This window comes from Stylophora pistillata, chromosome 14 (assembly GCF_964205215.1).
Source record: "Stylophora pistillata chromosome 14, jaStyPist1.2, whole genome shotgun sequence".
Lineage (NCBI taxonomy): Eukaryota > Metazoa > Cnidaria > Anthozoa > Scleractinia > Pocilloporidae > Stylophora > Stylophora pistillata.
The window spans coordinates 7,036,572-7,051,877 of record NC_142532.1 but is presented as its reverse complement, the minus strand read 5'-3'; the positions used below and the strand labels follow the sequence as shown (position 1 = coordinate 7,051,877).

Here is a 15,306-nt window from a genome sequence, read left to right as displayed (position 1 = left end):
TTTGTATTAAGTCGTTGTTTATAAATATCTTTCCCTCTGGCTACTTCGTAACACATATTTGACTAAGTAATGAAAATGTAAATCATATCCTAATGCCCTTTACAAATGATTTTTTTCGTTGAGCAGAATGATTGCCTTGTCTACAAAGTGGGCGGCTTCGATACGACAGAATGTTCTCGTAGCTATCATTTGAAAGAAAATCATTTTCGCTGTACCTGTTTTTTTTTTTTTTTTTAACTAGATGGTTGAAGTAACTCGTGAAAAATACCAACAACGAGTTAATTTAGAGAAGGCTTGAACTCATCTTCAGTGTGGAATGTTCAGGTGCTTGAAGGCAGCTAGAAGATATTAGCAATAGGAACTTGAATCACCAACTTATCAATAACCTTTTCATTTGACTCGCATTTAATCCCAAAGGCGTATTAATCTCCCGGAACAAAAAGAAAAAACTCAATGTGCTGAACGAATGAGGAAGCTTTTAACTGAAATAGATCTTATATCGTTAATTTATTTTCACATCTCGTACAACAAACGTCACTGTGATTGCAATTCTCATCCGGCATGTGGAAAGCTAAGGCTATCTCGGTAATGATTTATGCCACATTGCGCTTTCTTTTTTCAGTCCAGGTTTAGTTAAACCGAGCAGAGCAACAGTTTACTCCCAGGTAGGTCTGTAAACCACAACTTCTTGTCATTCTTGTTATTCTTTGAAACAGTTTCTCTGAACTGACAGCGTTTCAGACTTTGTGAGTTGTAGTTTTATCTACTTGTTTTATTTTTCCGGCCAGTAAGACATTAAAGCAAGCTCAAAAGAGCCTCATCATATTGAATTTGTCGTATGCCACTTTTCGATTCTCTAATGAAAGTCACATAGAGGATGTTTCAGTTTTATCGTAAAAGTACATCTTATTTTCAATATCTTCCGATGAAACGAGTTTCGATTTAAAAGAAAAATTTACAAGGACGTATAATTCATACCGCTTCTTTTTTTTTTTTTTTTTTTTTACAATGTAACAATAAAGCAAACGTTTCTGATAATAAATGAAGTTTACATGAGAGAATTTTCTACCTTGATGAGTCTCGTTTATCTTTGTTGTCATTTTGTTTGTAGATAAACATTCAATAAAGAATATTTCACCTTCTGACTTATGAAGGCAAAGATCACGTTTCTGTTACTCCATATTTCAGTTTTTGACATACATTGAAATCCTGATAGAATTTACGAAGAGCGGAAAAAATGGCATGTATTGTATGATTTTTGTTTAATTTGAAATAGCTGTAAGTTATCTTTTTCGAAAGCTTAAAATCCTTTTAGGCAGGAACTTTTAAGTTGATCAAAATGGAAATCGTATTAAAATTATCTTTTCTCCAGGCAAAAAAAATTGACGGTCCAAAATGGAATAATTTTGAATTTTAAAAAATTTCGTATTAAATAGGTGGGTTTGTATTTCTGTTTGTTTGTTTGTCTGCGTGTTCTATGTGGCCTGATCATGTTTTTGAAACAGATGTTTCACAAATTCAATCACATTTCTCGCATGGAATAAGATGAAATTTATTTGAGAGACTGTCATAAGTAATAATGAAACTATTTTACCCACAAATTCTCATACTACGATATCTGCTTTGTGAAACAAAAAACGATAGTTAAAACTTTTCTTTTTTATTAATTTTTAGCTAGATACGAGAACCAATTATAACTTTCTTAGATTGATTTTAAAATGATCCAAGTAAATTCATCGCTAAACAAATCTTTTTCTCTAACTCTTTGGTAAAGACTTCGCTAAATCTTTACCTTCTAACTATTTGTAATCGGATTCACTGAATCAAACAATAAAAATTAAATAAAACATATAAGATTCCAAATCAGTTGAACAAGTTGGCGTCTTATATATAACTTAGTGTTCTAATTTTCATTCCGATCTTTCAGTGCTATCATGCATAAGAGATCAGAGATGTTTTCAATAGAGAAAGTAGGTAGTCAGCATCGTGAAGGAAACTAAGAAAGTCCCGTGGAACTCAAATAAATGTTAAATAAGAACGAAGTAAATTTGACAGATTATCTTGTGTGATATCTTCGTTGAACTGTCATGATTCTAACATCGATCAAAAACAGAAAAGAAAAGACCCAATTATTTGTTCAAGTTTAGTTCCTCTGCAGAATTCGTTAAATAAGACATTTCAGGGGAACGTGGTGCCTTGCTGCTGAAAAAAAGTTTCTAAATTAGAGAAATTTTTCACCAAATCTTATAATGGACAACTGTAATCCATCTGAAAACACGTCGTGGTAAATTCCGAGAAATTTATTTTAGTTGTGAATTTTAGTGTTGAAATTACGTTTATGTGAAACTCATGAACTAATAACTAACTTCAGAAAAACGTGATGCGAAGAGAGTATTTGGATTAATAGCTTTAACGTGTTCCGAGAATCAAGCAAATTAATACAACGCTGAAAACCAGAGTTAGGTGTTGCCATTTTACGTAGATCATTTCCAGAGATAAAAAAGAAACAGTCGCCATTTAGTTACTTTGAAATAAGACTTACTTACTTGTTTAGGCCACACTTAGATTCTGCGGCTTCAGTGAAGATCTCCCATTCACGATAAACCGTTTTACAACTTTGTGAGAACGATGCTCGCAGTTTAAATTATATTTTATTGCAAAACAGGTGTTTACGTCGAAGCTTCTTAGATGTAAATGCACTATCTAGTTTTATCTTTTGTTTAATAAAAACGCCCTCTGTTTGTTTTTCTGTATGAATCAAAGTCCGGAAGAGAGCGAAAATTTAGGGATATCCGACAATTTTGTTGAGGTCGTCTTTTAGTTTGCAAGAAGTAATTAACTTGAGCTCGATTGAAAATTGATTGAGTTGTTTGTGAGTTCCAACAAATGGTTAACTGACGAACTTTACGTGTTTTCTGCGCGGCAATTCTGTTATATCAAAAACATCACGAAAAAGTTTCTCATGCTCTACATCTTGTAATTTAAAGTCACCATTGATTCAGTTCGAATTCTTGAGACGGGGAAAATCTTTGTTAATCTTTCTAAACTTTCAAACATTTTAGTAAGTCTTACTGTGACAAATTTTCCACTGTAAACCCCGTTTCAGTCAGTTTCCTAACGTTAAATTTCAAACGTTGCACAATAGTGCATCAATTATTAAAGTTTGTCAAGAAATTTGTTTCGTATTGATTTCTTTCGCTTCGACTGATATGAGAGAAGAGCGGACAAGTATTTATAAAAGGTTGCGACACCGAGTTTCGCATGATAAAGCGGTTTACGGTTTACTGTATTCACCTGTTTCACACTTCTCTAGTCGAAGTTGATGCGCTTTTAATTTAATTTTTATTAAGGCGGTTTCTTGCCATTGTTTCCTGATTGCGAAAAGTGCCAAATGGCCAGAGACGCGACCTATTGAGAAAAGCGATTATCCGGTGCTGATTTTGACGGCGTTTAGAAAAAAATGTCTTTCTCCCACTGACGATGAAGGCTTTTATTTTTTTTCAAAGCTGCACATACTTGAAAAAAATAAAGGCAAACGCCTCTAAAGCGCCGACGCGTGCTTGCACGTGCTTTTCATGTGTAAATTCTCGCCCGCATTGTACTTATCCTGATAAGGCACGCCGAGACCTCCACCCCTGCTCGCTTCTGACCACAGAAACCCACGCTGTTCTTTAACAAAGCATCGCTCAATTTCACCAAAATTAAATTGTAACTCTTAAATGATCTTATTAATTCAGTTTCCGCCTCATTGTGAAACATACTAGCCTCTTCCCCTTTAATCATCATTTCATTTCATCTGCTCCTTCCGACGTGGCGTAAACACGTCATTCAAATGATAAATTTTCTCCTCCAACAGACGCCAGAGTTCCCATAGAGCTCTGGCCAGCGTCAGACGCGCCACTCACGTTGACAGATAGCTTGGAAATAAATCCGAAACGCTAAAGGCATCTGAAACATTTGCGAAAAGATCACGAAGACATCCTTACTAAGGTAAGAACACGACCATTTGCGATTGTACGCAGAACTCAACAAATGTCTCTTTGAATATGACATTTTTTGAAAAATTTCGAGTTTTCGTTTTAAAAACTTTTAAAGTAAAATCGCTGTAACAATTTTATTTCACTGGCTTCTGAAGGCAGCATTAGAACATGAACCAGTTTGATACCATTTTAATCTTACATTTTTTAAAACGTTTGTGGTAAAAAAAAAATTATAAAACCCTTTCTTTAAAGCTTTCTTTAGAGAAAGCAAGATATATCACCAAAATGTCAATAAATTTTGAGTGGTAGTAACTTGAGGTTGAACACTAGTTGTGAAGCTTTTGAGCTACATTTTGAAACTAGCAACAAAGAATTATGAGTTCCCACAATGTTTTTCTTAATCCACCATTTTTCTTTTTCTTTTTTTTACCATCTTTGATCAAATGATTTCATCATATCTCAAAATATCAGGTGTTATTAAAAAATTAGCAGACTTTAATTTCAATAACTTTTATCTTTTCAGTGAAAAACATAATTGCTGATCAGTTGTCAATGAATTCAAGACGTATTCATATAAATTATTAATTTTCTGGCTTTCATTTTACGATGTAACTTTATTAGATTGAAATCATTTTTATTTCGTAACGTTATTCATTTATCAGACAGACATGGTTTTAAACAAGTCAATTTCTACCAACTCACTAAAATAATTTATAGCATTTTCAAATTATCGCAAAATTTGATTGATCAAGCGTCTCACAAAACTTCAAATTTAGAATATGTACAGTACACTAGTTCATCTCTTCTACATAAAGCCAGTATTTTCGGGCTAAAGAAAAATATTTTGCTATCAAGCTGATCGAAAATACATCGAAGTTGTTATTGTTGTTCAAGAGATAATGAACGGAAAAATAATATCTTGTGTTGTTTCAACCATCACCGTGAAGCCTATTTCATTTTAATCCTCAAGAAACTCATCAAGAGAAATATATGGAGTTTTCAAAACTTTCTTTCAAAGAGAATTTACAAAAGATACTTATCATCATATGTAGTACACTATAAAGCGTTTTATTTACTCAGCTCAAATGAGTTTTAACCAAGTTTCAATTCAATCAAAAATTAAATCAAGCCAAGAAATAAGGAAGACCGCAATTTTAGTCATTACAGAATCGCAGAATTCGTGCCTCTGCTATCTCATTCATTACAAGTTGTAAACAAATTAAACTTACCTAAGTTATCCGTCGTCATAAACGACCTCCGTTTTTTTTTTTCACTGCTTGTCTAAAAACCCGAATTCTTCTAATGGCGAGATCGCATATTTATACTCAAATCAAAGGATTTACAATTACCTTAGAATATTTCCTTCCTTACTTTGGCTCTGGTGTAAGAAATTCTCCCGAGAATCAGTTTGCTTGGAAAACTCAGAACTAATAATCTAATTGTTACATAGTTTATCCAAAAAATTACTAGAAAACTTCTGCACTTTGATACACCTATGCACCCATTGATATCTATTCAGCTTACCTTCCAAATAGACTGCAAGTGCAGTAGAGCGGCAAGCATTTAATTTTCAAATAATGCATTCATTTCAGTTAGAACAAGACACCTGTACACAGTGCGGACCTAATTTTTTACCGCTTGTTTGAAACCAGAATTCTACTAACGGCGTGATCGCATATTAATACTCAAATAAAGGAATTTGAAATTAACTTGGAATATTTTCTTGCTTACTTTGGCTCTAGTGTAAAAAAAACTGATATGCATTTTCTGAATCAACGTTGGGCTCCCTCTTCTTTGCCCCTAGTCAAGTACCCAGACCTTTCACGGGCAACCTTTCAGTGACAGTTGCACAGTGGGACTTGGGTATGAGATTTCTTCACCCTCTATCAAATCCGCCGCTTTGGATTTAAATTTTGGCTTAATCAACTGAGTTGAAAATGCAAATTGGCCACCGTGATGAGTTTAAAAGCTGACGTTTCCAGCGTTAGCACTTCGAAAGAGAGAATGGAGGACATGTAGGTTGTGCGTTTATATGCAGAAAATGGAGCTGCGCTATTGGTGGAAACATGGTAACGAGGAAAACAAAAATAAATTAGTTGAATAAAAAGCGTCTGTAGAAATTATGTAAGAGCTGAGGAGGGACTTCCGACTTCGAACTTACGACGTTGAGATGAATTTGAAACTCTTCAATAGTACGCTAACTTGGCTTTAAGAAAGTTGATGGTTTCAGAGATTTTCATAGTAATTTTTCATTTATTTCCCTTCTTTGGCTGAAAGGCTACCTTTTAAAGTGTTTCTGCACTCTATGTGCTCTAAGCTTTTTGTTATGCTTTCGCTGTCGTTAAAATAAGCTGTTTTAGAGTCAGACAACACACTGTTATCCTTTCCATCTCTTTTGTTTGCATGTGTTTAAGTAAGTTCTTTTAGGTCAGAATCCCATTCCTTAATCGGCTATTTTATCATTGTCATTTACATTTCCGCCAAGGTGCTCAATCAGAAAAAGAAGACATCGCCAACTATTTCGGTCACGACAATTCAGCGAGCCTTACGTGAGTCCCCTCTTACCGCTGTTCTTCCTCTTGTATCAACGGGCTCATATCGCTGCGAAGTGAAGTACAGAATATATTATTTACATAAATAAGATTTTAACACATACCAAAGCCGCTGAGGAAAATAAATAGCTTTGAAAAACGTAGTCCACAAAAAAAGCTTTCGAACGAAAGTTTTTTCAAGGAATTTGGACAAAAGACAGTCAAGATATCGTCATTCGAAAACAGGGGATTTTGCAGTTTTATCGTGGACTTCGCTTTGTTAATTTTCTACTGTATTGCGGCCAAAAAGTGAAGGGACTGAAAAATCGCTTCGAGCTTCAAAATTTAAATTTTGAACCTGGAGAGGGTCTATTACAGAGGTCCAGTCCGGCAAATGGAGCGCCTAGCTCTGGAAATGATTTATGCCATGCTGATGCTTCGGATTCACGCTTTTTCGCCACCTAAATTATAAGGTTTGTATGGAATATACCTTCGTTTTCGGGAGATAGTAAAAGGAAGGGTTTACCACACTCGTTTTATTGTTGTTTATTTTTTAACAGCTTGCTTTTACTTGTAGTATCAATATCCCGGTCCGGCAGATTAAAAAAATATTTCATGATTGCGAATATTTACAATTCTTACGTGCCTTCCATACATTTCTCTATAAAATCGGCAGCGATGTCTACAGACATTTTGTTATGAAACCGCCTGCCTACCGCAGGCTCGTGACCGGAATAGTTGGCGATGGGCTAAAGTGTAACTCGACAACAGAGTTCACTTCAAACCTCTAAAAGCAACGATAGTAAAAACACGCAAGAAAGGGTTAATGAGATAATCGACCAAATGCATCCGGGAAAACATATTGATGACAGGACTAAGAAATGGCTTTCGAAAACTCCCAATCCGCCCAGGTAAACAATCAGCCTTTGCTGATAACAATTTTTAAATGAAATCTTCTGATCATCTGTTATTTTAAAAAAGGGAAAAGTCCCTTAACGACACCGTGAGTCCGTACCGGTCTGTCTCTACCTTTATTCTCCTACAAATACTGATAAATAAATGGTGAACTTGGTGGACGTCAGCTCCACTAAACTCGGCGGGCCGCGGAGATCAAACGAAAGCGGAAGTCTTGAAATTCGGAAGTCGGAAGTCACTAGTCGGGAGTCCGAAGTCTTATGTCCGGAGTTCGAAGTCCAAAGTCCGAAGTCTGAAGTCTGAAGTCCGAAGTCCGAGGTCCGAGGTCCGAAGCCCGAAGTCCGAAGTCCGAATTCGGAGGTCCGAATTCCGAAGTCGGAAGTCTTAAGTCGGAAATCCGAAGTCGAAAGTCCCTCCTCGGCTTTCGTACCTAGCCGTCTTCCTATTTTTTTTTTTTTTTTTAATATGTATCTTTGTGCAGCAAGTGCAAGTTATGCAATAGACGACATTGGCGGAGGTGCACGTGAAGTGATCAATAATCTTAATGGATCGTTTGGGTCCCGATATTTCCTTAACGTTATGAATGAAAGGAGAAGTTTTGCATCGTGCGCGAGCGCATTTGAAAGTTCTGGGTTGGTCATTAGTTTGACCAAAAAGTTGCCTATGTTTTTGTCCCGTTTGCATGAAGTAATAATATTCATTTGATTGTTAATGTTCATTGTCAAAATAAATCCTAAAATGATTTAACTGCGCGTCAAAATCCTTCATTTAGCGATGAACAGAAGCAATTTGCCAACTTTTGATCTCTTTTCTGTCCTTTCTTTGCAGCATGATGAGAAATTTAGTTTATATCACGATCGCAATGTTGGTGTTAAATTACGAGACACGCGCTAAAGACTATTGGGCGCAAATGGGCGTGACGTGTGAGAAAGAGCAGAAGACGATATCGATTTGTCGTGGACAGAAGGATGTCAACGTTGATTATTGCCGAGGAACGTGCAAGTCTATAAGTAAATCTACAATGAGCTCCTCATACAAATTATATTGCATGTGTTGTAGAGCTACAGGATTCACGGAGAAGAGTGTTTACTGCAACGATGGAAGTGTGGAGAAAATTGGGGACGCTAAATCCTGTTCGTGTTCAACTTGCCTTGGGGCGTAGGGAAAATGAAACAATGAAGATGACTGATTAAAACCATACAAAAGAATAAAATCGTAAACGTATCGGGGAACATGACACTAACAATTTTTGGAACACATTCTTGGATAAGATTTCTCATTTTCAAATATAGCAGCATAAAATATTGACCATTTCAAACTGATTTTGAGTTAATTAAGGCTTGATTGCGTCTCGAGAATCAAGTGGTTGGTTGAAGTATTCATGCCAATGATGCAAAGAAATTAACTGCATATCAAAATAAAATAATTATTATCAAGTTCGATTTTTGTTCTTCAATGTTGATAACTACTAGGGATCGAAGTTGAGAGGGTTTATCTTTGAAGTAAGGCTTGTACGGAAGATTTCATTTCATTCAAGGGATCAGTTATTAACTATCCCTGGGGGAAGAGGGTAGCTTGAGGAGTTTGGTTGTGTCGACGTCACGATTAAATTGACCTGACTCCGCCATAAGGCCTGTAGTGTTCTTTGTTAGCCCCCGCCCTCCCCCAGAGACAATTCTCTAAAGTCTCTATTTGTACTTTGTCATCTACGACTGATACCCTTCCCGGCGTTCCTCCTGAAAACCATATAATCCCCCAAAAAAATTCTCCACACCCCTCCCCCCCACAGGTCAGAAATAATGACTAATCCTTAACTAACCTTTATCTGTGCTCAGCATATCTCAGATTAAATCCTCTATCCATATATATTTATTTTTTCAAAACTTTACCTGATTCCTCCATGAGGCCTGTGATGTTCTTTTGTTAGCCCCCCCCCCCCGACATCCTCCTTGGCAGACAATTCTCTAAAGTCCGCCTCTGTACTTTGTTATCTACGACTAATCCCCTTCCGTCCCCCCTGAAAACCATATGATCCCCTAAAATATCCTCCCCACCCCCCCTTACTGGTCAGAAACTGAATGACTAATCCCTAACTAACGTTTATCTGTGCTCAGCATATCTATTAAATCCCGTGTTCATATGTATATATTTTTTCAAAACTTCACATGAAGTTTATAAGATTATAAGACTTTTGCTAAGGCTTTGGGCTACGTTAATTAATTCAAGGTCTATGTCTACTTAATAACCCTTTTGATAGCTCCCATGCACAAGTGACCTAAACAGAATTTCTCTTTACAATATCCGACTACAGAAAGTGTAGGCCCGAACTTCATTCCTGGGAAGAATTTATTAAACTCGGAGACCTTCTATTTTAGATTAGTCTGCTTACATCTTTGCTTTTTTCTCACTTTTATTCATTTCTACTTAATTCTCCCAACTAAAATCACGAGAAATATATGATAAACAGTGAGGAGAATTTCTAATAAGATGGTGAGAATGAAAGTGTTAATCTATTAAATCTTGGTTTCATTCCTGAGAATCGGATTTATCCCAACTTTTTAGATGCTCCAGCATCTTGAGCACGTACACATGTCATGCTGCTCCACTAGATGACGATGTATGTAAAAACCACCCGAGCTGTGCTTACAATAGACCTCTACTTTTATCGGGCTTCTTTTAACGGGTATACAGCAGTGACAGTCTTTCGAATTGGACGATTCATAAGACAGACATGTTCCCATACATTGCTTCAAAGATACTGTCCTCTTAATACAGTCAACAACCTTTATATCCACGTTAGAGGAAATTGGCTCACAATGTTCGCGGTGCTTTCGGGCCGTCACCTCGTCACCATAGTAACTCACGAGGAGGAGGAAAGTAAGGGTGCCTTGAACAAGAACTGCTGCGAATTTCATTCCTGTTCCTGTAAAACGGTGAAATGTTAAGGCAGGCTCTTGACCACCTTTTTTCTGTTTTAAACTACGAAATTAAGCGTACAATTTTCAGTTTCAGTCTTCCATAGCAGTTAACTATCATTTTACCTTTTCGTTTTCTAACGACAACAGTATTTCAGCGTCCTACTACCAGTTTATGGTTTCTTTCCCACAAAAGTGTAATAAATATTCTGCGTCTTAAAATGACCCAAAATTTGGACATGGCTTCCTAAGCTGAACAGAATGAAATGGTTCTTTTTTTATCACTTTCCCCCTCCCCTCCCCCCTCCCCCCTCCGTTTGAAAGTGTACAGAAAGCCAAACCTCAAAATGAACTCACCTAAATAAGTACAGCCGGCGTTTCCCCCTTAAAACAAGTCTCAGTTATCCTTTACACAGCGAGACGTGAAGTGCGTCAGTAAACTGCGTTAGTCAGGGTTTGAACAGGCAAAGTTTGGCAACCGTTAAAACTGGTATTTTTTGGCATATTGCTCCGGTGATGCGATTGTCCAGGATTAAACGCGTGTGGTTAGATTTTCTGAATTCACTGTCTCTGACGGTTAAATGAATATGCCATCTGCTAAAAAATTTTCGCTTCGCCTAAGAAGAGACTTCGATGGGTTCAGTTAAATGGTAAACGCATACATGTATATATCGAGTATCGTATTAGTACTGTATCAACCTTCCATTAAAGATCGATAGAGGCGGAGCAGTGAAACATTTTCTTTTCCAAAGTTTGTGAGAATCGAACATTTTTTCCCCTCACATCACGCCTTTATTAAATATTTAAATCGCAAATATCTAGCTGCAGGTAAAATTTGTCCATAGATGGAAGCTTTGTTTAATCGTGAATGGTAGGAATTAACAAGGTTCATCGTTTTCGTCGATCGCGGGCAGGCTAGCTTCTTTCATTCTGATGTAGTGTCGTCAGATTATAGTTACTTTATTTGGTGATTCGGAAGTGCGGTTGAAAAAGTATAGTCCTCACAAAAATATTGGCAATGGGAGTAAGCTCTCGAAGGTAAGAATGATTACAATGCACTTGCAAACCGATGTTTATTTACTGTATGAACATATTTTGGGCCTTCTTCGCAAATAAAAGTCCACGTGGTGGTTTCACGCCATTTAAGCTAGCCAGGACTGATGTGGGTTTCCTAGGTTTTTACTTCTCCCTTGTATGCGATGCCAGTGAATCGCAAGTTTACCTTCAGCACTTTATCCGTGAGGCTTCCATGAGACGGTATAAGATTCTCGCTTGCCAACACAACTCCGCCGATGGCTTCGAAGCTTTACATCGAAATTCGAAACTGACATAACAATCTAGATTTCAATGACAAAAATCAAACGATTTGATAAGACAAACTGATTTTAAGTGTCAAATTTAAAAAATGTATTGAATGAGCGATGAGACTACCTTTTTAACCCTTTCACTCGAAATATTTCATTAATAATTCTTCTTTCTGAGGGTCTGGATGGGGTTTACTTACAGCCTGACAAAGGGCCAAAATTTTAACTGACAACTGACAAACCGCTGAAAATCTGACTGACAACTGAGATTTGTGATGGGCATATATTGACAGCAGACAAAATAGACCGGATCGCCCTAAATATCCTAAAAACTGGATGTAAAATAAGGACAGTTGATTTATTTGTCACCAATAAAAGTACATGTCAGCAGAAGAAGGCAAGAGAGTCCGGCATATTTCGTGATGGGCCATCCACATCAAGGTCATATGTCACACATCTAATTAGAATCTTACTATCTCTTTTTATATTCATAACGATAAAAAGCAAAAACGAGGAAGAGTAGGAGCCCATTTATATGGTCTCGGGTACCCGAGACATCTCTCCACACCCCCCGAGCTGACTAACCCGACCCCGGCCGGGCTAACTTTGCACTTTCTTTTTCAAAAGTGCAACCAACCTTTTACATGAAAATGGCGAACTTCGTCTCCGGGAGACGAGACAACTCGGAAGGGTGAATTGTCTCACCCAGGTTGGCAGGGTAACCTCCTCTCAGGCGGGACAACTTTTTCTTCTATAAACACTTCGTCTCCCCTGCCCAGTCCGCCATTTTTGTCCAATATGTCACCTGCCTGTTTGTCGCGAGAGAGACTGGTTAGGGGAAAGCTGTTGCAACTCCCAACTCCATGCAAATGTTTCAAAAAATTGTCTCGTGGGAAGGTTTTTCTTGGGTACCTGAGACTAAAATAGGGCTTAAGTTAAGTGTGTGCCACCGCGCTGTAAGAATAATTACCTAATCAAATAACACAGGAAGATAATATTTCGGGAAATTGCTCCTCCTCAGTGCTTGTGGTAAATCTCGCTATAGGAAATATATATTGGATAGTGTTATTTCCATTTCTCCCCACCCAGCATTGCGGATCATAAATGGATGCCTTGATTTCATACATATAGTCTGTATTATTTTTCTTAACATAAATTGGAACGTGGAGCAAAAGATCAAATCCGAAATAGGAATCACATTTGTATTCCACATACGTGCACAGAACTGTTCTATGCATGAAATTTTCAGGGAGAGTTTGGCCGCTTTCTTTTACCTCTAAAGCGATGGAGTCGCTGCTGTTCTGGCTTCCAAACAGGCCGACTACATGGACTAAAATATCTCTGCCCGCATGAAAAAGAATTCGACCGCTCGCGGCTGTTTCCCCCGTTTCTTCTGTTCCTTCCGTCTTCTAGTGATCTAAATTTGCGACAACGATAAATTCTATGATCGTTGAGACCTATCCGTTTGGAATCCAAAAATCCCAGCGAAGAGGCGGTAGATGAGGCGGATCGAAATTGCAGTATTTGAAAAATCAACCTTCCCAGCTGTAAGTATTTCACTAGTATGGACAATTCTGGCCAATTCGGCCTGTCTTATGAGCGGAAAGCATATTCCTTTTACGACAAGCTCTCTAAGTATTCTTCATTTGACTTTACCGTTCGCTGATAATCCCTGTCTCTCGCATACCTTCGTCCCCTTGGAACAAATTCAACTTCTTCATGTCCAGGCCATCCCTTTGGCAACTGCCTCAAGTATTGATCTCTCAATTGTCTCATAACCTTTCGATCTCAAGGCTTTCTCCGTTTGATTATCAACCACGTCCCCAAACATCTCTCTACCAACCTCTATTTTACCATATGTCAGAGTAAAGGGAAGAATTTAAAACATCATATTCGATGGATCCACGATGTACTGAAAATAAATCGCGCTTTTATCAGCGAGTGCAGGCACTAAGTATTTATTCACTAAATACAAAACTCCCATCATATTACTTTTAATTCGCTTAACTTGGCTTCGTCGCTGTACAGGTAGCGAAACAACTCTAACTGACTCCCGTACTCTCCGTCAGGCATGCGCAGTTCAATAGAGTCTGTGAGCTCCGTTAGCACACTGTGAAACAGTCTCAAACACAGGGCTACTGATCGACAGCACGAACTTGTGAGCGAGAATCACTAACTTTACTTTCTCTCACAGTCTAAGGCACAAGAATCTTCACGTCGCCATAGAGATCGTTGTTAAACATACACTCGGTTCTGTTCTATCTGAGTCGTAAAGTTTCCCAGTTTCTCCCGGCTTGAGACATGACGTTTTAAACAAGAAATAAAGGTTTTGAAAGGGAAGGATAAAATTTTAAAAGACGTGTTCCTTTTAAATAACCAGGAAGCCGTCTTTACGCAAATTTACATCTCATCATCATGCTGAATACTCATTTTTTATTTACCGTGTGGAAAGTCCATAGGGAAAAAAAATTGTTTGCGAGGTCCAATGGTGTGGCAAAAAGTTCCGGATCGTGACATGGTTCATAGTGTAAGAAGCTTGTTACGATCGCGTGTTCAGCCGATCACATTCAAGGATTTAAGATCCCAGCCGGCTGAAATGTTTCAACGAAAAAAAAGAAAAAACAGAGAGGAAAATATAAAAGCCGCTACTTCTAGTAAAACTAAATATAACACCGTCAAACTATCAATTGAATATAAGTCCACGTGAACTGTGAGAAATTTATTGCGGTGCGTCTTTGTTAATAGAGCTTCCCCAAGGTTTATTTACCGTGTTTAACTTTTTCAAATTTTTCGTTAACAATCCTGCAAATCTTCTCCATTCTTAGTCATCTCCCTAGAAGGAATACGGTATGAATTTTTGTCGAAGATGCTCGATCGCTGTTAAGGGACCAGTTGGGGACGGCGGAGTGGGGGGAGGGTGGATTTGGAGGATCACATGTTTTTCAGGGGGGAGAGATCAATCGTCACTAACAGAATCCAAGGAAGCGTGGGGGTAGCATGATAATATCAGAAAGCCTTAGAGGGGGATCAGGTAAATTTTTTTTGACACAACTATAATCCTCCAAACTCCCCCCAGTCCTACCCCATCAGGCGATAGATAACAAACAGTCTCTATAGTATCATTTTATTGTTACTATTTTCAGGATTTGTGTCGTATTTGCCACAATGTTGCTCATTCAGCTAACCTGGGCCGATATTTGGGACAAATGGGGAGTCACGTGTGACCGTGAGCCACAAACGATTCAAATCTGTGATGGAAAGAAAGACGTCACAATTCAAACATGTCGAGGAACATGCCGGTCCATGAGTAGAATTATCATGCGTCTCCCCTGGTACAGACCGAGGTGTGAATGTTGCAAGAGTACGGGGTACACAGAAGAGTTCGTACACTGTCCTCATGGGAAACAAGAGAAAATTCGCCACGTTAAGAATTGCTCTTGCCAACAGTGCTACACGGTGAGATGAAAAGCATGGACAGTACTAAAGAAAAAAACAGGATTGTAATTAGACAAATAGGGAAGTTGATGCATTATAAAGATTCGCAGAGGTGCACGTTTTAATGTAGTGGATCCAAATATGGGTTTTGTAGAAGTTACTTACAAAACTGAATAAATTCGAATGTTTCCTGCTTCATATTGTCTCCTCTCTCTCCTATCTTACG

At 37.9% G+C, this 15,306-nt stretch overlaps 1 protein-coding gene, 1 long non-coding RNA gene and 1 pseudogene across 2 annotated transcripts; 2 read left to right on the top strand and 1 right to left on the bottom strand.

The window, feature by feature from the left end:
- The first annotated feature begins 535 nt into the window (after positions 1 to 535).
- On the top strand, positions 536 to 8,863 carry LOC148716330 (uncharacterized). The gene is made up of 3 exons (XR_015995382.1): positions 536 to 665; positions 3,857 to 3,990; positions 8,255 to 8,863. It is a non-coding gene; the product is annotated as an uncharacterized LOC148716330 (long non-coding RNA).
- Positions 8,864 to 11,181: 2,318 nt separating this feature from the next.
- LOC111344126 (uncharacterized) lies at positions 11,182 to 15,278 on the top strand. The gene is made up of 2 exons (XM_022951332.2): positions 11,182 to 11,379; positions 14,789 to 15,278. The coding sequence occupies exons 1-2, from the start codon at positions 11,360 to 11,362 to the stop codon at positions 15,108 to 15,110; spliced, it is 342 nt and encodes a 113-aa protein (XP_022807067.2). The 5' UTR covers positions 11,182 to 11,359; the 3' UTR covers positions 15,111 to 15,278.
- Positions 12,620 to 14,075, bottom strand: LOC148716329 (BTB/POZ domain-containing protein 6-like; annotated as a pseudogene).
- Positions 15,279 to 15,306: the final 28 nt, after the last annotated feature.

Excerpts from the sequence above, each read along its gene's own strand:
- LOC111344126 (XM_022951332.2), top strand. The coding sequence starts at position 11,360 with ATGGGAGTAAGCTCTCGAAG. Across the intron at positions 11,380-14,788 it reads ATGGGAGTAAGCTCTCGAAG|GATTTGTGTCGTATTTGCCA; the intron begins GTAAGAATGATT and ends TACTATTTTCAG.